Source organism: Schistocerca americana, chromosome 5, assembly GCF_021461395.2.
Source record: "Schistocerca americana isolate TAMUIC-IGC-003095 chromosome 5, iqSchAmer2.1, whole genome shotgun sequence".
NCBI lineage: Eukaryota > Metazoa > Arthropoda > Insecta > Orthoptera > Acrididae > Schistocerca > Schistocerca americana.
The window spans coordinates 235990276-236014076 of NC_060123.1; the positions used below are offsets into that span (position 1 = coordinate 235990276).

General features: G+C 39.2%; 1 protein-coding gene across 1 annotated transcript in view; it reads right to left on the reverse strand.

Moving 5' to 3' along the window:
* LOC124616287 (neural-cadherin-like) overlaps nt 1–23801 on the reverse strand; it is a 476208-nt gene that overhangs the window by 153256 nt on the left and 299151 nt on the right. The window contains exons 22-23 of the mRNA XM_047144590.1: nt 18252–18438; nt 13515–13704 (exon numbers count right to left, since the gene is read on the reverse strand). Coding sequence (XP_047000546.1) covers nt 13515–13704; nt 18252–18438 — 377 coding nt within the window. The remainder of the gene's footprint in view (nt 1–13514; nt 13705–18251; nt 18439–23801) is intronic.

Here is a 23801-nt window from a genome sequence, read left to right on the forward strand (position 1 = left end):
TGATATATAACAACATCTGTCAGCAGCTGAAGGTATTGACATATAATTCTAATTTCATTGTAGGTGGCTGCAGGTCATCAATGGTGTCTGTTTTTTTGGATATGTCTGAAAGAACTGACACCATATCCATATAAGTATATAGTGTGGATTGTGTTCAGCATCTGGAGGTTTTTACAGCAGCTCGTGGAAAGCCTTTATGCTGAGACTGCTGAACCTAGCTGTTCAATCGGCAAGCTGTCCTTCTGAGTCATTATGCTAGTCATCTGTCTTCCATGCCTGCTCATCTGGCCAATGTCCTTTTTTTGACGCGTCCTTAGATTTAGGGTATGCAAGCCGCCCTTCCTCTCTACTACCACTGGGAGTCCACTTTCATCAACAGCCACATTCTCTTTCCTTCCACTTTCCTAAAATTTTCTTGACGTCTGGGGGTACGCCCCCACCTTGGCTTTGCCCCTAGAACTGCCTGCTCTGTGACCTATGTCAGCTTCCCAAGGATGGTACCCCACCTCTTGTTTATTGTCAGGCACTTGCTGCTCAATGTGCACAAATTGAGGTTGCCACATTTATTTACACTGACTGCTCAAAAACATCATTTGGTGTTTGGAGTGCCTACATTGTTGGAGACACCCCTAGTAGATTTTGGCTTCCCAACAAGTGTTCGGTTTTTACTCAGAGCTTTACGCTGTTCTCCAGGTTGTCCAATACATCCGTCGCCAAAAGTGGATACAGTATATTATGTGCTCAGCTCTCTCCTCAGCCTCCAAGCTCTTTATCCTTTCCACCCTCTGGTCCACCCACTTGGGGGGGGGGGGGGGGGGGGGGAGGGAGGGGTGTGTGTCTGTAGCATTCTTCTGGATCCCAGGGCACATTGGTATCTGTGGAAATGAGGCAGCTGATATAGCAGCGAAGGCTGCAGTCTCTCTTCCTCGGCCCGCTGTTCGCACAGTTCCCTTTGCCAATCTACAGAGTGTTTTATGTCATCATGTTGCTCTTTTATGGCACGCACACTTGCCGATAATAAATTGCGGAACGTGAAACCTCTTCCCTGTGCTTGGACCTCTTCCTCCCGACCTCTTTGTCGGGAGTAGGTAATTTTAACTACCGTATTTACTCGAATCTAAGCTGCACTTTTTTTCCAGTTTTTGTAATCCAAAAACCCGCCTGCGGCTTAGAATTGAGTGCAAAGTAAGCGGAAGATCTGAAAAATGTTGGTAGGTGCCACCACAACTAACTTCTCATGTCGAATATACACTCCTGGAAATGGAAAAAAGAACACATTGACACCGGTGTGTCAGACCCACCATACTTGCTCCGGACACTGCGAGAGGGCTGTACAAGCAATGATCACACGCACGGCACAGCGGACACACCAGGAACCGCGGTGTTGGCCGTCGAATGGCGCTAGCTGCGCAGCATTTGTGCACCGCCGCCGTCAGTGTCAGCCAGTTTGCTGTGGCATACGGAGCTCCATCGCAGTCTTTAACACTGGTAGCATGCCGCGACAGCGTGGACGTGAACCGTATGTGCAGTTGACGGACTTTGAGCGAGGGCGTATAGTGGGCATGCGGGAGGCCGGGTGGACGTACCGCTGAATTGCTCAACACGTGGGGCGTGAGGTCTCCACAGTACATTGATGTTGTCGCCAGTGGTCGGTGGAAGGTGCACGTGCCCGTCGACCTGGGACCGGACCGCAGCGACGCACGGATGCACGCCAAGACCGTAGGATCCTACGCAGTGCCGTAGGGGCCCGCACCGCCACTTCCCAGCAAATTAGGGACACTGTTGCTCCTGGGGTATCGGCGAGGACCATTCGCAACCGTCTCCATGAAGCTGGGCTACGGTCCCGCACACCGTTAGGCCGTCTTCCGCTCATGCCCCAACATCGTGCAGCCCGCCTCCAGTGGTGTCGCGACAGGTGTGAATGGAGGGACGAATGGAGACGTGTCGTCTTCAGCGATGAGAGTCGCTTCTGCCTTGGTGCCAATGATGGTCGTATGCGTGTTTGGCGCCGTGCAGGTGAGCGCCACAATCAGGACTGCATACGACCGAGGCACATAGGGCCAACACCCGGCATCATGGGGTGGGGAGCGATCTCCTACACTGGCCGTACACCACTGGTGATCGTCGAGGGGACACTGAATAGTGCACGGTACATCCAAACCGTCATCGAACCCATCGTTCTACTATTCCTAGACCAGCAAGGGAACTTGCTGTTCCAACAGGACAATGCATGTCCACATGTATCCCGTGCCACCCAACGTGCTCTAGAAGGTGTAAGTCAACTACCCTGGCCAGCAAGATCTCCGGATCTGTCCCCCATTGAGCATGTTTGGGACTGGATGAAGCGTCATCTCACGCGGTCTGCACGTCCAGCACGAACGCTGGTCCAACTGAGGTGCCAGGTGGAAATGGCATGGCAAGCCATTCCACAGGACTACATCCAGCATCTCTACGATTGTCTCCATGGGAGAATAGCAGCCTGCATTGCTGCGAAAGGTGGATATACACTGTACTAGTGCCGACATTGTGCATGCTCTGTTGCCTGTGTCTATGTGCCTGTGGTTCTGTCAGTGTGATCATGTGATGTATCTGATCCCAGGAATGTGTCAATAAAGTTTCCCCTTCCTGGGACAATGAATTCACGGTGTTCTTATTTCAATTTCCAGGAGTGTATGTAGCGCTATACAGGCATACTTTGCAGGCACAAAGATAAATACTGGCTCCAAAACCTCTGCATCAGTAAATAATTTTTTTTTAAAAAAAGGTGGAAAAAGAGCTTTTTTTCTCCGCCCTGAGTTTCGACCACGACATTTTCATACATTACGCAATGAAGTAAATACAAATTCCGTATTGTTCATCTTCGAATGTAGCAGCCTTTCAATGTACTATGAAAATCCGACTGGCAAGGCTTTGGGATGGTTATTAATATGGCCAACTCTACGCTCTGAATTTTTTCCTACCTGTGACAAGAGATGGTTGCTGATAGGAACTTTCATGAATTGTGAATCACATGCAGTATTCTCTCACCATAAGAATAATACGAATGTAAACATTTTTCCATGTATTCCTTCATGTTTCATGCTATCTCATTTAAATCCTGTCTGCCTAATAAACTACGAAACTAGAGTGAGAAAACATCAAACGCGGAAGAATATGTCATGTCATGTCATGTCATGTCATGTTTATATTTGTATTATTCTTATGCTGAATAGTGATACAGTCAGAAATGAAGCACGGTAACTGACTAGATTTTTAAATCTAAGATGACTCTAATTTCTGTGCAGAATGTAATGTACGAAAGAGGCGTCTGCAAATATTTTCAAACAGAGAAAAATTTTCGCTAAACTTTTGTTCAGAACTTCTATCATATGCAGTCTATTATTTGGTTCTTGTTGATCATTATCAGAGAAAGCAGCAGTGTAAGTAACAACAAATAGCAGTCTCTTGCCATTTTTTCGCTAATGAGACGATTCCTCTCCCTCTTTTTTTTTTTTTTTTTTTTTTTTAAAGCAAGCCATGCTGCAAACGGCGACAGGTCGTAAACACTCATTATCAGAAAGTGACAAACAATGCACGACACAGTACAATAATGCATTTTGAGCTTAGAGTGACGGAAACACCTATAACAAAAAGAACGGCACTTATCAGATCAAAGAAAAATAAGCAGTCAATTCAAACCAGACGAAGCATACCCGTATAAATATGGATGGAGCGCCTGACGCATAGCAATGACTACCTGGTAAAGCTTTACTGCTAAGTGCTAAGCTTACCACACAAACCAAACTACTGTAGCTGTATCGTCATTCATTCGACCTAAATTGTGTCTCATATTACAATGGACCAACTTTGTTTCGGTTTGGAGGTGCAGTCTAAAACATTTCTCTCCCCTTGAATTTTGAGTCTCAAATTTCAGGTGCGGCTTAGATTCGGGAAATTTTTTTTTCTTTGATTACGAGTCTCATTTTTCAGGTGCGGCTTAGATTCGAGTGTGGCTTAGATTCGAGTAAATACGGTAAACTCAGGCTAGGGCACTGTCTTTTTAGCCACAGACATCTTTTAAGTGGTGATCCTTCCTTGCTTTGTCCCCACTGCTCTCAACCATGAACAGTGTGAGACCTTTTACTTCAGTGTCCCTATTTTACTCTGCTATGGGCCCGTTTACAGCTGTCGCCTGATATATCTTCCATTTTAGCAGATGACACGCGCTCACTGATCACATCCTTGGGTTTATCAGTGTCAGTGAGATGACATCGATCATTTGAAGCTCTTTTTTGGGGAAAACAACCCCCCTCCCCTTTCTGTAGTGGTTTTCTAAGCTTTCACCCTGTTTTTAGTTTCCCACATTTTTGAGTTTAGCTCCAATTGCTGCTGATTTCGTACCCATCCCTAAGCCACAGAACGGGTGCTTATGACCACAGCAGTTTTGCGGCCTAAAACCAGTCAGCAACGATTATGTACCCATGTGTACTGTATAGTAGTCAACAAAAGCCTTAGGTGACTGTCTCTGGAACAGAGTGATGGAACTGCCTAATACACAGATGGAGGATGTGCCTTAAGTACCTTGCTATGGTGTGTACAGGATTTGAAAAGTTTCGAACAACTTGTATTGAAACTTAATGAAAGATTAAAACTGTGTGTGAGATATTTCCTTTCATAGTCAATGCTTGTCCTGAATAAACTATCCAGCCATGACTCATGAATCCTCTTTAACAGTTCCAAATCTGCCATTACCTCTCTTCTACACTTTCAACTTCACAGAAGCTTGCCTCTATACATTGCTGGATTAGCACTCATAGAAGAAAGAAGACTGCAGAGAAATGGCTTAGCAACAGCCCAAGTGTCATTTCCAGAATTAATCTTTCATTCTGCAGCATAATATGCTCAGTTTTTAAATTAATTTTAAAAACCAGTAATTACACTTATTATAAATATTGCCAAATCTAGTTCCTTTGTGATAAACACTCAAAGTGTGAACATTGTACTCTGTTCCTTTTTCTTCAAAGTTTGACAGCGTGTACAATGGGAAACAGACAATTCTGAAACAAGATTTTATGTAGCCGATTTATACATATATCTCAGTAGATGCTATGGGTGCGTGACAGCTTTTGGTGGTTCAGTGTTTCTGGTGTCAAGTAAACATGCATAACACAGTAAAGTCTTCCACTGACTATGAAAATCATGCCATTATTCGGTTTTATTGGAGAAAAGGTCACAACCAATATATCTGATAATCAAAAGTCACTGTAAATTGTCACAAAAATAACATTTCATCATCACCACCACACAGCAGACACATCCATTAATAAAAATGTGATGGGAATTGAGAATGGATGTTTTTGACAATGAGAAGCAAAAAGAATAGATGTTTTCTCACCCCAAAACCAGAGTAAAATGAATATTGTGTGACAAAGTGGATAGCTGCTTGGTTGTGGGACAGAAGAGAGCTTTTTTGGTTGAATCTGTGGATCACAGGATAGCCACTACCACAGCCTTGTATTCTGAAACTCTTCCATGAAGTTCAGTTCAGACCAACTGCAAAGGAATGTTGCATTTGCCTCTTCTATTAGAGTGCATATCCTTACACTACAGAAGTTTGACTGTACTCAGCAAGATTAAGACAGCTAAATCACAAGTACTGTTGTGGCAACTGTAGTTTGGAAAAGCTCTTCCAAATATTGATGTGAACTCCTGGTGCAGCCATCCATCTGCTTGCATCATACATGACATGCAACAAAATGGAGGGCATTTATGAATCATGCTGGCAGGCAAACAACAAATGATGATCATGGGATATTGTTTTGCAGCCTGGTGATTGGAAATCAAGAATGTATCTAAGGAAGCAAAAATTCTGCAGGGACGAAAGTGAGGGGAACATGTTGTTAGGAATTGCTTTTTCTGTGCCATTACCTGCAAAATTCATCCCACAGGGTAAGAGCCTGGTAGATAAAGTTCAATGCTTTCCTCATGAGTCATTCAGACAGAAATACAAAACTAGACAGGAACAAGTAACGGTTTGCTGTAGGAAGACAACCTTGAATACCAGGCATTTCTGCCTCAAAATTACATTGCAAAGAATAATATTACTTTACTTGACCATCCACCATAATCGTTCAAACCTGTAAACTTCCACCTGTTCTCCAAGATGAAATGAAATGGTATGAACAATGTTCCACAGATGCTGAAGTATTTATGGAAAATAAGACGTTCCAATTGCAGGAGAGTTCTGAACAATAAAAAATTGTCAAATGTTAGTCAATGTAATATAAGGGTACTTTGAAATAAATTTAGTTTTTATGGAGCTAAGCAAAATACATTTTTTCCTTCTTAATTCATTGTACTGACTTTCATTTATGTCCATAAAAAAATGTTTTGAGGCAGAAAATTAGGGTAACATGCTGTAATGGTTAGAAACAAAATATTAAAAGGATTCACAAAATAAATCTATATCCTTGAAATAGTAATTATGAATCTGCAGCTGTTACTTGGGCAGCAATTTTTCTGCTCTTGGCCAAAAGTAGGTTTGTAAAAAGTAAAAAGGAGATCCTCTCAACTCATTTGTCGACAGTGTAGGAACTATGTTCACTTGCGGTTAACTTATTCCTGTCATGGAACCTCAACCCTGAAGGTGGGTCAGTTGATAAATAGGTGGTTGTTGTTGTTGTTGTTGTTTGTTGTTTGTGGTGGTGGTGGTGGTGGTGGTGGTGGTCTTCAGTCCAAATACTGGTTTGATGCAGTTCTCCATGCTACACTATCCTGTGTGAGCCTTTTCCTTTCTGAATAACTGCTGCAACCTACATCTTTCTGAGTCTGCTTACTGCATCTTTGGTCTCCCTCTATTATTTTTATCTCCCCCCCCCCCCCCCCCTTTCCGTCAAATACTGAATTGGTGATCACTCAATGTCTTAGAATGTGCACTATCAACTGATCACTTATTTTGGTCAAGTTTTGCCACAAATTTGTGTCTCCCCCATTCTATTCAGTACTTTCTCATTAGTTACGTGATCACCCTATCTAATCATCAGCATCATCTGTAGCACCACATTTCAAAAGTATCTACTCTTTTTATCTAAACTGTGTATTGTTCATGTTTCACTTGCACATATGGCTACATTCCTGACAAATAACTTCCAAAAAGACTTCCAAACACTCAAATCTATATTTGATGTTAACAGATTCCTCTTCATCCAGAAATGGTTTTCTTTCCATTGCAAGTCTTAATTTTCTATCCTCTCTACTTCTGCCATTGTCAGTTATTTTAGTGCCAAAATAGTAAAACTCATCTACTACTTCAAGTATCTCATTTTCTAACCTGACTCCCTTAGCATCACCTGATTTAATTTGACTACCTTGCATTATCCTTGTTTTACTTTTGTTGAGGTTCATCTTACATCCTCCTTTCAAGACACTGTCAGTTCCATTCAACTGCTCTTCCAACTTCTTTGCCATCTCTGACAGAATTACAATCTCATCGCCAAACCTCAAAGTTTTTATTTCTTCTCCATGAACCTTAATTCCTACTCCAAACGTTTCTTTGGTTTCCTTTACTGCTTTTTCAATGTACAGATTGAATAACAGCAGAGACAGGCTACCACCCCATCTCACTCCCTTCTCAACCACTGCTTCCTTTCATGCCCTTTGACTCTTACTACAACCATGTTGTTTCTGTACAAGTTGTAAATAGTTTTTTGCTGCCTGTATTTTACCCATGATACCTTCAGAATTTCAAAGAGTATTTATTAACATTATCATAATCTAATACCCATAAACATGTATTAGAGGGTAATAATGTTAATAAATATGAGAAACCATTACAGGTGGAACATAATCTGATGATACTTTGACATATCACTGCTATCTGAATGCTAGTTGCTAACAAGCAGATGTCTGAAAAAGTGACAAGTGAGCAGTAATAATTATATCATCTGTCATGTTGGACACTTGGCTAAGGAAAACATTTCACTTATGTAGACCATATTCTTGTTTGTTCGTTAATTCTCTCAAATTTTTCTTCAAAATTAGGTTCATAAACTGATAATTGCAAATGGTTTTTAGTCTTTCTGCTTACAATAGTTCTTCCTGATGCTCTGGAGACATAACTTCTTGAACTTTATTTGCCAGTTTAAATAGATATGAATTTAAGCAAGAAATGTATAGATCTGCAATTCTTTCTGCAAGAAGTGCTAATCCAGCAGCATATGGAGGCAAGCTTCTATGAGTTTAGAAAGCAGAAGAGAGGTATTGAAAGATTTGAAGCTGTGAAGGTGAATCCACTAGTCATGCCTGAATAACTCACTCAGCAAGAGCACTGACTGTGAAAGGTCAGTCAAGCACATAGGCAGTCAATTTTTTCCAGTGATTTGTCACCAGAAGTGTGATTGAACGTAGTTTCTCTCTTTGTCTGTTTATGCACAATACGTTACATTCATTTATGATTAGGATAAATGCCCTGGAATTGTCAATCCTCTCCATGCCTTCCAGCATTTTTGCATAGTGTTCTGTTGTTGCAACCTTCTTATAAACAACATTGTCTGAGAACATCTTCACAGTGTCTCAAATATTAGTCTCCAGATCATTAATATAAATTATGAACAATAACAACCCTATAGTAAAATTCAAAGACAAATCTGGTCCAATACTCAGTAAGCTCATATTTTGTTCATTAAACAGTGTATGGTGGTACTGAATGTCTTCGAGAGCTCTAGGTACCCGACGTTAACCTGAGCACCTTCATCTATGGAACTCCAGATCTAATGGACAAACAGAGTGAGCAGAGTTTCAAAAGATCTCTGTTCACAGAATCCATGTTTTTATAGAGGAGAGTTTCTTACCCCAAAAAGTCATGATGTGTGAGAGCATAAAACATGTTCCATAATAGTACAACAGATTGACATTGGCAATACATATCTAGAAATATATGTTTTATGACCATTTCTTGAAAATCGGAATACCTTGTGCTTTTTCCAATTACTAGGTACCTTTCCTTCGCTCCTGCAACCTATGATAAATTACAGCTAGGAGAGGAGAAAGTTCTTTTGCATAAACTCTGTAGAATCTTGATATCTTACGCAATTCAGATGCCTCTCCACTCTTTAACAGATATCTACCATTTTGGCATTCATGTTTTGATATAAGGTAGGAATTTATTATGATGATCTGCACTTTTAACAGTTTCAGAAGACCGAATTCATTATTATGGCCTTCTCTCCGTCACCATCTGTTTTCAGTGCCAGTATGGTCACTGAGCAACTGAACAGATGATTCCCATCTGCTTATTGACTTAAAAACCAAACACTGATTAGGACTTTGTCAATTTCCTTTCTCATGAACCTCCTTGTGCCTTTATTCAGTTGTTGTACATCTACTAGGCTTTTACTGTGTTTAAATTGGAGATGAAGCTCTCTTTGCATTTGTACCTTTGTAACACAGCTACAGAAACACACTGATTCTTTTCAAACTCTCACAACATTCCTCAGCACATACTTATCTGAGGCAAACTGTACAATGGCTTTGAGTTTCATCCATTTGTGTTCCATATCAGTGTCCTCAGAACTGTATATTTGATGTTGTCTACTTAGACACTACGCAGTTTTTGTCACATCACTCTTGCTAACAAAAAATATTTGCCCATCTTTAACATTCCTTGTAATACTCAGTCATCGATGCTAATGCAGCCTTATGATCACTGATTCCCTCATTGTTGTTAATTGAGTCAAAAAGTTTGGATTTTTTAGTTACTCCTTAGTGATGGTGGTATAGTTATTTGCTCAAAGTAATTTCCATGCAAGGCACTCAGAACAATCTGACACATTTTAGAAGCAAAAACATAACAAAAGCTTAATTCTTTTACAATAGTAATAAGAATCCTTCTGAGGATACCTCTCCATGGGACAGGAGGAGTTGGACAACAGAAAGCATTTTATTTCACTCATAAATACAACTATACTTTCCTCCAAAGTATTAAGCATACTGTGAGAAGCTGTTGAAAATATGTATACCCATGTATTATGGTGGTACTATGACAGTACATGGGTATATATATTTTCATGGTGGTTCATGCTGCTATTTAAGGTAGCAACATGTCCCATTTCCTTTTTACTGAGCCAATAAAAGGGGGTTGTGTAGAAACTTTAAATTATGATGGTAGTGGTAGAGGAAAGACTATATACCGTGCACACATTTTTTATTTATGTGGAGATACAAAATGCAAATATGAATACAGCCATAAGGCATGATGGAGGGTGTGTGTTTTACTGGGGTGGGAGGGTGGGGAGGGAGGGAGGGAGTGAGTCATTTACACTTTGACTTTGAGACTTGGGGGTGCCATGGACACCAAAGAGGAGTAGGTTACGACAACTGTGGCTACTGTTCTGAAGGAGGAAACAAAGGATCATATGGAATTAATTAATTCCTGAATTTGGGATGCTAATGATCCATCTGGCAATGAGTTTGGTTAATAAGAGCTTAAATGTGAATGTTTAATTGATATGTTGAAGGTGATATGGGGACCGTTAAATACAGAAGGTTTTTGAAGAGAAGTGGTCCTGTAATTACTTGGCTGGTGGGCAGCAAACATGATCTTCCATTGTAACAGCACTTTCATGCAGACAGTGAAGAATTTTGATATAGCTACAGCTGGCACTGCATGGCAGGACTGCAACTTCAAGGAGTGACATGAGTGAGTGCAGAAAGAAAAGATTTAAAGGTAAAGATAATTGTGATCAAACAACTGACAGATCGCATTCACACAAATGTACCCTTGTTGAATACTCTCCAGCAATGAATACCAGCAATAACATTCCAATATATGCCTAGTTTATGGTCAACTGTTGAACCCTCATGGTCTTAAGAGGATGTTTGCAGTCCTAGTATAATGCTTTATTTATTTAATTTTGAGGAGATTGACATATATGATAATGTCAAAGAACAACAATGGTATATGTAATGTGAAAGTGTTGTTAAACTACTAAATTGTTTGAAATCTCTGCCAAATATACTGTCACTAATGTGAATTATGTAAGTTATGCTAATATGTTTCTGTAGTCTCAAAATGTTATTTCTTTCAGTTAAGTTTCCTCAAAAGTGATACTCTACCTTAGTAGCAAATGGAAATATTTATTCTAAACTAGATTCTTCATTTCTGAAACACTTGCAACCATAATCGTACTGTGAACACAACAGGCGGACACTGAGCATTTGCTAGATGTACAGGGTAAAATCGGTGGTTAAATTATGGGAACATTGTAACCAAAGGAAATTCAAATACAAAACAATTCCTTTATTGGAATGTTAACAGGCACAATTAATTGCAAATTACAAAGGTAAGTCACCACAAAAATGTCTATGAATAAAAACTCTCAACTGAGTTGGTCTGTAAATCCCCACCCAACCCCTCATATGAAGGCTTTGAGTACATTTGAGGGGTGCCCACCACCTGTGTGTGATGAAGTCAGTTTAACAGTTAATTTTTAAGACAACATGAGAAACATTGTTAATGATCTTGAGGTATAGTAAACAAAGCTAATGTAACACAGTGATCAAAGCAAAATACAAATAAAAGAACTTGAGGTACCATATGTGACGCTAATTTAACACAGTTGGGGATTTCAGTCTCTAATGGCTGCAGGCATGGTGCCACATTGGTTTGCATGTAGTTTGCAGAAAAGAGGTCCAATCATGCTGCACTCATTATAATTTAAAGAGCTCTGTGAAGTTGATAATCCTCACTCAGGATATGAGACCATGAGGTGGGTGCTGAATAATGTTGCCATGAATCAATGTTGCCTACCAGTTCTCCATAGGTGTTGTGGGGGTCTGCAATGCCATTTGCTTTATAAACACAAGAAACCGACTCACCATTGGCATCTTAAAGGGTTGTTCACCTACCTTGTAGCATTATCACAAGCTATTTAGTCCTAATAAATAACTTGAACACGAACTTAATGCCAAAAGACCTGTAAATCTGTGCGTTCATTGTGTGGACAGCTCGGTGTCAGCACAGGAAGTGCCAGAACTTGGACAATTCCTGTAGCATGCTTTAAAGAAAAAGAAGTGCACGACAGAGAAGACTCTTGCCCCTGGACACATACAGTTCATGATGTGGATTTTTGTTGGGTGACACATCATCTGCTAGAGCAGATGTGTGACAGGCACGAATGCACAGTAGTGCGTCACCAAAATCCATACTAAAAATAGCTGGACTAAGTGAACCATTTAGAGTGAAGTCTTGTATTCCCAGAGACTGAATGCTATCCTGTTGGATCTCATTATATGCGCTCCACTAGAGACATACTAAAAGCAGGTTTGATATTAGTCACACAAAAGCTACCAAAATAAGTTTCATAAAGTCAGAATGTGATTGAACTTGAAGTAAATATTATTTAGTATCCCTGCAGATACACAAACTCCGTAGCAACAGCTGCCACTAAGTTCAGTGTGTCCTGTTCAGTAAATTTCTTGTCCTATGTATGATCTGGTTTGAGTAACAGTAATACCAGAAAAGTTTTCCTGCACTGGCAAGGTTGATTCATAAATACTATACAGTGACATACAGTTTGTGTGTGTGTGTGTGTGTGTGTGTGTGTGTGTGTGTGTGTGTGATGGAGACATACATACGTACGTACATACATGAAGCTTGGCTTTGAACAAGTACTATGAAAATAGCAAGATTTAATTGTTGTGGCATCTGTAGTATCTTCCTTATAGTTCTGCATGTTGCCTGCCATAATAAACTATTGTGTGTGCTTATAGGAACTTGCATCTAATAAACTAACAGAGCAGCAGTTCAGTCTTTGTTCCTCGTCATCTAATCTTGTAATAACTTTAGTTTTGATGTGACTTCTGAAATTATTAGAAGAACTTTAGTTTTATTTCCTACAGTTCATAAACTATAAATCAGTTTCACTATTTTTCACAGCAGCTGGCTGTAATTTGGTATATGAAAGCTATATCAATGAGAGCAAGGAGAACTGTAACTACAAAGTACAGCCTGAGATCTCCTTTAAAAAATCTTCCTGTCAGCTACAGTGAATCAAGGTGATACTACAAATAACACATGGGTTAAATCTTGTGAATTTCATACAACTAATTTAATGCTAAACATTATAAGACTAGATAGCAAATGAATATAAAAGTTGTGGGCAAAACCAAAATAATGAAGCACCTAAAACTCAGCAGCTGTCATGTCTGGGCTTTTCTGATGGCATTATTAACAACATTTGAAATATTAATATGATCACTATGTTATGAAGATGCATTAATGCTGATTTGTAAAAGCAATGTTAGAATAAAAATATTATTAATATGCATCTGAGAATTTAGCTCAAGGTATAGGATATTGCACTTTTAATGTAATCATTGTCACAACTACATGGAAATATAATTCCAAGATCATGAAATAAAAATGTACAGTATTGCACAAAATTAAAAACTTCATATTTATTATCTTAAGTGGATATCAGGGTAGACTTTCATTAGATGATGAAGGCCTGAATTGAAAAATATATTAATATACTTACGTGCATTCATAATCATTCCACAAGTCAACACATTCAAATGGATCTGGGCACAAAACATTTGCACAGGGATTATTTGATGGACAATTACGTTCCAGATTCCGTGCCATTGTTGCTTGTCCCCACTGTGTTCCGTTCATTGCTGGAGGAAGAGGAAGGTGCTTGCCTTCTAGTCGAATGTCATCCAAACAACCTGTCAATTTTAGAAGACATTTTTCTGCATTCTCATATGAAAGAATAAATTTGCTATTTTAGCAACATTAGATTGCTCTGTTTAAATGCACCAATGGCCTAGTTGTTCAATCATAACTGTATTGTAAAATCTGTGGGCATTCATCGTTACTATCAAAATGATTTACACAAATTGTAAGATTCAAAGAACAAATCTGGGTAAACCAGGAACGCCAGAAAAAAAGAGAAAAGTGTGTAGCAGTTTTCACTTCCTCTATAATTCTTTGTTTATCATGTACCAGAATTGGAAAATATTACATAATTATTAGTACGAATATAATAGAGGGAAACATTCCACGTGGAAAAAATATATCTAAAAACAAAGATGATGTGACTTACCGAACGAAAGTGCTGGCAGGTCGATACACACAAACAAACGCAAACATACACACGAAATTCAAGCTTTCGCAACAAACTGTTGCTTCATCAGGAAATAGGGAAGGAGAGGGAAAGACGAAAGGATGTGGGTTTTAAGGGAGAGGGTAAGGAGTCATTCCAATCCCGGGAGCGGAAATACTTACCTTGGGGGAAAAAAGGACAGGTATACACTCGCTCGCGCTCGCACGCGCGCCCACACACCCACACCCACACCCACACACACCCACACACACCCACACCCACACACACCCACACACACCCACACACACCCACACACACACACCCACACACACCCACACACACACACACACACACACACACACACACACACACACACACATCTATCCGCACATACACACACACACATCTGTGTATGTGCGGATGGATATGTGTGTGTGTGCGAGTATATACCTATCCTTTTTTCCCCCAAGGTAAGTCTTTCCACTCCCAGGATTGGAATGACTCCTTACCCTCTCCCTTAAAACCCACATCCTTTCATCTTTCCCTCTCCTTCCCTCTTTCCTGATGAAGCAACAGTTTGTTGCGAAAGCTTGAATTTCATGTGTATGTTTACGTTTGTTTGTGTGTCTATCGACCTGCCAGCACTTTCGTTCGGTAAGTCACATCATCTTTGTTTTTAGATATATTACATAATTATTAAGTAATTTCACCTTGACACTCAGTGCATTTGAAAACAACTGAACAGAATTCTAGAGACAAAGATGGAGTAAAAATAAGAATTTTGGTCCGTAGATGCTTCATGGCAGGTGTGAGCCATTTTCAGGCAACACTTACTTTTACAGCCACTGAATTCTTCATGAGTGTGACTGAGACTGCTAATTTTTCTATAAACTTGGAAAAGTCTTAGGAAAAATGGCTTTATTTTTATGCTTCCAACACAGATACATGTTTTGTTGAAAACTATCTTGTTATTTGGCCTGCAGAGAAATATCATGTCAACAAATCCTTCAAGACTAGTTGATTTCACTTATTATACTGTAATACAGTGGTAACTTATTAACAACTACAAACAGGCAGCTTATATCAACCAGAATGAATTGGCATGTAACAGTGTCCCACTCTGGCAACTTAAATATTTCCGTTTAGTGACACAGTTTCGACTGCCATGTTCTTGTTCATGAGTTATCGACACCTATTCTTTCTTGTCTTTGAAACATAAAATCTGCTGTAGGCATAACATTCAAATGTCAATGAAACATGAAGACAAAATACAGGAGAGACAAATATTATTCCTTGATATGAATAGAAAGCGCACTAATGGACACAAGATTGATCCACTGAATTTGTATGGCTAAATTTTACAGTTAGCATTTATTGTTATTGTTGTGCAAGGATATCATGTTATAAACCAGGTGACACCTGTATTCCATTTGTGTAGTTTTCCATTCCAATTGTTAACTGTAGTGTCCTTGAGTCAATGCAGATGTGGTTGTTTCATTAACACACCATAAGTGAAAGTAACATTGTTACTGTAATACTGGTAAAAAATTCAAAACAAGGGGAAATGTTATAATCATATCAGACTTCAGACAGATACAACATTATTATTTCTATAACATTATTATTTCAAATAAACCTTGCAGCTGAGAATATAAATTATTAGTATCATTAAAATTGGGGAAAATTACTGAGTGGCATGAAGTGGGTTCGTATTTATCGCTTGACTCAGTGCTCAGCTGGGCAGGCGTGAGTTTAGACATGGACACTGGCTCACAAATAAAAATGGTGACACTTACTACAACTACACCAGGAGAAGGTGCAGCAGCTTGTAGACATGTCCGCTGGTGTCATTGCTGCAGCCAAGTACCACCACTGGCCCACTTACCACAATAACTATGAGATAACTGGTGTTTGCACCAAGGGTTCAGTTACTAATGATGTTGTCCCCAGCACCCCTCTGACTGCAGTCACAGAAATTGTGTTTTAAAAGTCTTTTTGTGAGCCATGTTCTAGGTTGTATGTTAAATGGAACTTAAGGATAACTTTTGACTAATATTGAAGTACATGCAGTTACTGAGATCTGCCTAACATGATTGGTACTATGGTAATGGGAGAAAGATAAATGCATCACTTGTCAACATGCAACATGGAAAATGGTGAATATCAATTGATAGTAATTATGGATTTAACTGTATTTAGAGTAGTATTATGAAATGTGACTACATTGGCTGCTAAAGCTGTCATGGGTGCACACTGAGAACACCTCAGTGATAACTTTGTAGCATAGTACCTATGTAAGTTGAACAGCGGTGACCAGATAAGCTTCATACATGAGTCATGGTTCTGGTGCGACAGGTGTACTGTTACAGTGCAGCATTTCCTAACAGTTACAGCTGTGGCCAAAAGATGTTAGTGTCTTACAGACTTAAATGATACAGTCAGTACATTTTGGAAAAAACATATCTTCTGTGAAAATTATGTCCTATTAATTACTGTTGATTGAGTGTTTAATTATTAGTGTGAATGATGGTGTGAGTGCAAAGTAATATAATAAACAAATATTATTATGTCTGTTAACTGAGTAAATGGTAGTGTGGGAATTGTATCAGCACAAAGAGAGTGAATCATACTTAGTATGGGAAATCTGTACAGTGCAACTAGCCGGTTTACAATACTGGGAAAATAACATTTTATGATAATTCAGTTATTTAAAGGGGGGATTATTTTGTTGTTTGTGTTTTTTTTTAATTCCCCCCATTTAATAAATTGCTCATAAAAGCTATTCAAGGTGTGATGGGTCCAATATAAAAGACACAGGATCAGCTTTGATAGTCCTCAGCTAATCATAGGACAGTACATTCACACACATTTCATGAGCTAAATAACTGCTTTGTGAAGTCTAAGGGAAGTTTGGAGCTCAGATTTCATTACATTTCGACATGTACATAAGGAGTTCTGAATAGATGCGATAATTTTATGGAATTGTGAATTAAAATTGAGCATGGAGTGTACCAAAGTGAACAGGTACGAGTGAGAAAGAGGAACACACTAGAAAACCTGATAATGGAAAACATTTGGTAGAGGCATGTAATGCGGCTTGTTTTCACAACAACTTTCTCTAGCCAACAAACAGTACGCATTTTCTAACCGGTCAGGTTAGAAAGTGAATGTACAGTTTTCTATAGCATGATCAAAAGAAACCACACCATAGCAACTTGTATTGCATACTGAATGTTTTGTTGGGGTTCAGCTGTTTTAAAACAGAAATCATAACAGGCTAAATGATGTCTCACCATAAATTCAAACAAAAATAAAGAGGCAGATAATTATCTAAAAATACACAACACAACAATAATAGTAATAATTATAAGTTCAATTTTAATGAAACTGATACACTATCATCTGCAAAGGGAGGACCGTCTCCCTCAGAATGTGGAGGAGTACAATACAGAATATTTATTCATTACAGAACCCTCATACACTGTGGATAACAATCAATTCTTTGAGATATGTTTCTTGTGTTACCTATAAGACTGTAGTAGTTGTGGCATGACATGTGTCAAAACTGACCACCTCATTTATATAAAAAAATGGATATTTAATCTTCCCACTCCCCTTCCCCTGGTGAACACACATGGATCTTGCATCTAGCAAAGAGAATCTGAATCAAGAGAAAAATAATAGTTGTATTTTTTATTTTCCTGTTTGAAAAATATTATGACTCTCGTCTAATAACTTCACTGTCAATAGAAATGCGGCACTAGTTGGAAAAGGATATGAGGTAAGAATTGATTGTAGCCTTAATGAAAGGTCCAGTTCCTTATTTGTAAGAAATGGGGACAATCGAAAACCCAAATTAATATGGTCAGACAGGGTTTGGAACCCTACGCCTCCCAAATAACACATCAATGACTTAACTATTTCATCATCTCCTTTGTCAGCAACATAACAACACTAAAGACAAGAATTCTAACAGACAGAAGATAAAGACAATTCTACCCAGTTGCGTCTATGATGGATAATTTCATGTAACGACTTTGTGGATGAATGCCTTCTAGTGATGGTAAAAGCAATCTCCATCTTTTCTTACTTCATTTTACTTTAAGGGCAGGTATGTGGCGTATTTATATAATTTTTACAAAAATTAGTACTACTGACATTATTACCAACCTTTCTGATAATCATCATAAACCTCAAATGTTCGTACACCTGTGTATTCAGCTTTTCCACCAGCATAGACACCTTCTTGCTTGTCCACCAGAAGTAACTGATGCCCTTCAAATATAAATGTTTCATTGTATCTTCGCCCTTCTCCACCATCAAGCTCAAGTGTAGCTGCTGAACCATACCGGGAGACCTGTTGTGGGGGGAAAAAAAAATGTAGCAATAGCATAACAGCAATAAGGAATATATATATATATATATATATATATATATATATATATATATATATATATATATATATATAGAGAGAGAGAGAGAGAGAGAGAGAGAGAGAGAGAGAACGAAGTGTGAGTGCTTGATAATGAAGCAGAAGCAAAATTGAGTTTTCAAAATGGTGACATATGTCCTCTCTTCCCAAACAATAGTGAATAGTGCCTGTTACAGTCTATACTGGAGATAGAGTTGATTTTCCTAGGGGACTTTAGTGCAAAGGTATTTTTTCCTTCACAATAAGGCTTCCCCCCCCCCCCCCCCCCCTCCATATCCCAGAAACTATTGAAAAAAATGCAGGTACTGAAAGTTCATATTTTGCCACATCCTCTATACAGGCCGAATGTTATTCCTTCAGATTATGTGTCCGGACTTCTGGAAAGCTCTTTGAGGTCATGACAGTACACAACTGATGACAACATCAAAACAGTAAGGAATCCTTGGTAGAAGAAACAACCTAAAATAGTTTTTTCTCTTGGAAAAATATCACTGCAACAATGTTCGACAATACTGGTAAGAAGGTTAATTATGTTGGGAAATGACATTTTTTAAGTTTCAGTGGAGATACACACAAGGAAAAGACTCAGTGAATAATTATGTGTTGAGGTGATGTCATACAACTACAGAAATTTTGAGTGGATTAGGCTTTTCTAAGAATTAGTTGCAAATTATTAATAATTGAGTTGAACACATTTGGCACACTATTATCTATTACATCCTCCTGATATAAATAAACAAATGACTACTTTTCTGGCCTACAATTTCTTGCTTTGTTAAATTAATATTTGCTCCGAAAGCTTAGGATTCATCACTCTTCTGCAACAACAAAACTGAACCAGAAACACTTCATTTACAATTACTGATACAAGTTCATTTACTAACAGCAACATAACAACCACTAGAATTGAAAAACTCTTTATGTTCCACCAAAATGTCATAGGCCTTAGAATCAATTAGAGCTACTGACTCTCAACATTAATTATAGTCATCTTATAGACAGTGTTAATGGATTATGATTCACAGAGTACTTTGTGGGGGTTGGAACTTAATGGGCTATTGTTAGATGGCCATACCTCAATGATTAGATTAGTATGATGATAAAACTGGTGCAATATAAAATTTCATAGATATAAACACTTATTGAATCAATCTTCACTCAAAGCCTGTACAACTACAGTTACCACCGATAATATGCAGTCATAACAATATCTGCTCATGAGCAACTGAGTTAGGGATATCACTTCACACATGGCGCCATCCTTCGCAGTGTTGAAATATTATGAGGAGGACTACACGAGACTTCAAAAACATTGGGAACCCATCCATATTCATGACTCTCAACTGCTACCCACAATGCTCAGAGGATGGTCAGAGCTAAGTCCAAGATTTGCATGTCATGCTCAATAATCTACTAGATGTATGCAACATAAGTGAGGTCAGGATCAGATGACACAGAGGGAGGGTGTAGGGGTGGCGAGAGGGGTTTCTTAAGCGCCTCTTTGTTCTTGAAGTGTTCATTCATTCTTCCACAATTCAGACACAATGTGGTAATTCATCTCTTGCTGAAGGTGTAGATTCTGTGCAGGGTGCTGCAGACAAACAGGTGAATCCCAGTGCTGGAAAAGAATGACCTTGGATTTTTCAGTACTGTCAAACTATACACGTGTATTATCTTACACACAAGAACATCTCTATCTCCCACGTGAATGGTGACCTTTTAACAAGTGGAATGCATCACCTCTTGTTTTTCTGCTTTCTTATACCTTCAGTTCAGCTAACTTTATTTAGTGCTCAGAGTGTATAGTGGTGGTAATACTGTGCCTATGCTAATCTTTGTATCCTCTAAAATTCAGTGAGCAGACACATGTGTGGTGCACTGGATTCTGTGCACCCCACACAGAAGAGGGGGTTCTGAATAACACAGCTGCTCATTAGCATTGAGCCGATGAGAATTTGCAACAGTGTGATCCATCTATGCAGAGTTTCAATCTGTAATAGTAAACAGTGGTCCTTGACAACACATTATAGCCAAAGGTCGTTAGCGCTCTTTGTTGACACTCAGGCACCCCCAGGGATACAGTCTCACAAGAGAAGCCTACTGCATACCAAATGTTGGAAAGGGTATGTCCTCTGCATTAGGCACCCACAATCTAGCTGCGATTAAATCCACTGACATTGCTCATCATGTTTGTGCCCCTCCTCCCCCTCCCCCCCCCCCCCTCTCTCTCTCTCTCTCCCCCAGTCCCATCTCTCCCTGCTCTCACTGCCTCTTCCATTGTGTTACTCCACTGTACACTCTGCAAAAACTATGACTCAACCAGCTACTCGATATCTCTGAACAGAAACAGTGGGTAGGGGGGGAAGAGGGAGGGGGGCGGGAGCAGGGGCGAGGGAGAGGGAGTAATGCCTCCAAATTTTTGATGGGAAAACTCCTAAGATAAAGCAAATAATAATAACATTCTACATCTTCATTATTCGTGTCTGTATATTTGCAGCCCTCTGTCACTAGACAGCTTTGAATTGCACTGTGTAACATGACTGTGTAACATAATTACAGTGCACTGTGATAGAATTTCATTCAAATTCAAAGAGTTCATCCACAGATGGAGCAACCTCTCTTTCAGCATGACAATGTCATACTACACATGAGCACTGTGATGTCTGGAACAATCAACATCTTGGGTTCGCTGTCCTTGATCACCCTCCAATAGTCCTGACCTGGCTGCATCTGATTTTCATCCATTTCCAGAACTTCAAAAACACCTCTGAGGACTTCACTTTTATGGCGATGAAGCGGTGCAAGCGGAGTTGAGGTTATGGCTCTGTCAACAATAACAACCATTCTAGAGTGATGGTATCAACAAACTGGTCTCTCATTGGGGGAAATGTAATCATCATCATGGTGACTGTGTTCAGAAACACACATGCAGACATGAAGAATAAAGATGTAAAAATGTTAATGACATTTGTTTTATTTAGAAAGCATTAACAATTTTCACATAAAAAAATTCAGAGGCATTACTTTACAGCGCGTGCTCATAATTTCTTCTGTAGACATATATAAACTGAAGTCATTTGCTCATGTCTGCCTGCATACAAAGGTTAATCTCAGGAGCTGCTGTAGGTATTTTGATTTGATTTTGACAAATAGATACACTGATTCATGAGGAAGCTTTCTATATATATAATTTATAAATATTTGGTACAAATTGTCTGAATTATGATGAGTTAAATTTGAGTTGTGAAAATGGTGCCATTATCACCTAGTGAACAGCTGCCATAATTCAAAAGTGCCTCTAGAATGCAGCAAGTGGGACCAGATTCACATCTAGGGTTGTTGAAAACCTAAGGTTGTGGGTTTAAATCTGAGCTGGGTCGATCGTTTTTCACTGTGTCTTCGAACCTAGTATTCACCTCTCAATGGAGCGGAGGTAGACATTATGTAATATGATGCCAATTTCAGACTGCCAAGTTCCACTTCCCTCAGATTAGCAAACGCAATTCACACTCTTAATTCACTGTAAATTACTGTGAGTTACTCAAGACTGAAATATCATAATAAATTTGACCAATAATGAAAAGACAACCACTGCATCTTCAAGATGTGATGTGAAATTTACAATTTGAAACAATGAAATATTTCTAACAAATGGTTTCCCTGCATTGTTTGAGAACAATTGCATAGCAAAAAGACAAGCAAATCCCAAATATGTTAGGTTTTATTTCTGTTTCCAAAAAACTGCTTCAGAACTTTACATTCAGTATGTTCTTTCAGTAGTGCAGTAGCTGACTTATCTTTAAACTTTTTGCCTTCCTTGAATCAAACCTAAATGTGGACATGATTCTTTGAATGGCCCACAGAAGAAGTCTTAATGAAGAGTCCAAGATAAAGAACTGTGGCACTGAGTCTCAACAATGTGTCACAGTGCTTACTAAGCCTCACAAGAGGAGTACTGCAACACCAGCTAAACACATACATCAGTCTTGTTTCTCCTTATTTTTCTTTTATTTGTGCCACCTCAACCATCCCTTGATGCATATATATGTATGTATAATATATATCGCGCTCGCACGCAAATGCACATGCGAATGTGTGTGCCCCCTTCCCCCCCTTCCACATGCACACACGCAGAGTACGCATTGTCCACTGTCTTACCACTATGTCACTTCACTTGGTATATGAGAAAGGACTCGTGGTATATATTACAGAAGACTTTCTGGAAAGTGAAAAATGGAATTTTCCACAGACTGAGTGATCTGCAATGAAGAGAAAATTAATTTTAACTGTAAAGTTTATATCAGTCATTGCTCTCTCAATTTTTATTTCTGAAAAAATTGGTTTCAAATTTTCTGTCAAGATCAGCATTATCAATAACCCATAACGTTTCTTGGCCAATTGCTGTGTTAGAAGATGGTAGGAGGAAACACATCTTCAAGGACCCAAACAGCAGACTGTCACTGAAAATATGTTCACTCCTCACAGCCTCTGATGTAGCTTTTGGACAAGACACATTATGGACTACTGATAATGATCAAAAGGTTGAAACTACTGTAGGCAATATATAACAACAGTGTGAACACTGACTGATATAAACCTCACAGTCATACTTAATTAAGCTTACGACACTCTCTGCCAACAACTTGACACATATAAACAGAAAAATAATATCGTATGAAACTGAAATGAAACCTGTAGGCTATGGAAAAAGACAACAGCATATAAAAGGACCAATACACGCTGAAAATAGATGACAATAAAAGTATAAAGTAGAGATGGTACATGGTTGCAGTTTGCACTCTGAAGAGCAGGCTCCTCAGTGTATATATATAGAAGGAAACATTCCACGTGGGAAAAATTATATATAAAAACAAAGATGAGGTGACTTACCGAACGAAAGTGCTGGCAGGTCGATAGACACACAAACAAACACAAACAAACATACTCACAAAATTCAAGCTTTCGCAACAAACTGTTGCCTCATCAGGAAAGAGGGAAGGAGAGGGGAAGACGAAAGGAAGTGGGTTTTAAGGGAGAGGGTAAGGAGTCATTCCAATCCCGGGAGCGGAAAGACTTACCTTAGGGGGAAAAAAGGACAGGTATACACTCGTACACACGCACATATCCATCAACACATACAGACACAAGCAGACATATTTAAAGACAAAGAGTTTGGGCAGAGATGTCAGTCGAGGCAGAAGTGTAGAGGCAAAGAAGTTGTTGAACGACAGGTGAGGTATGAGTGGCGGCAACTTGAAATTAGCGGAGATTGAGGCCTGGCGGATGAC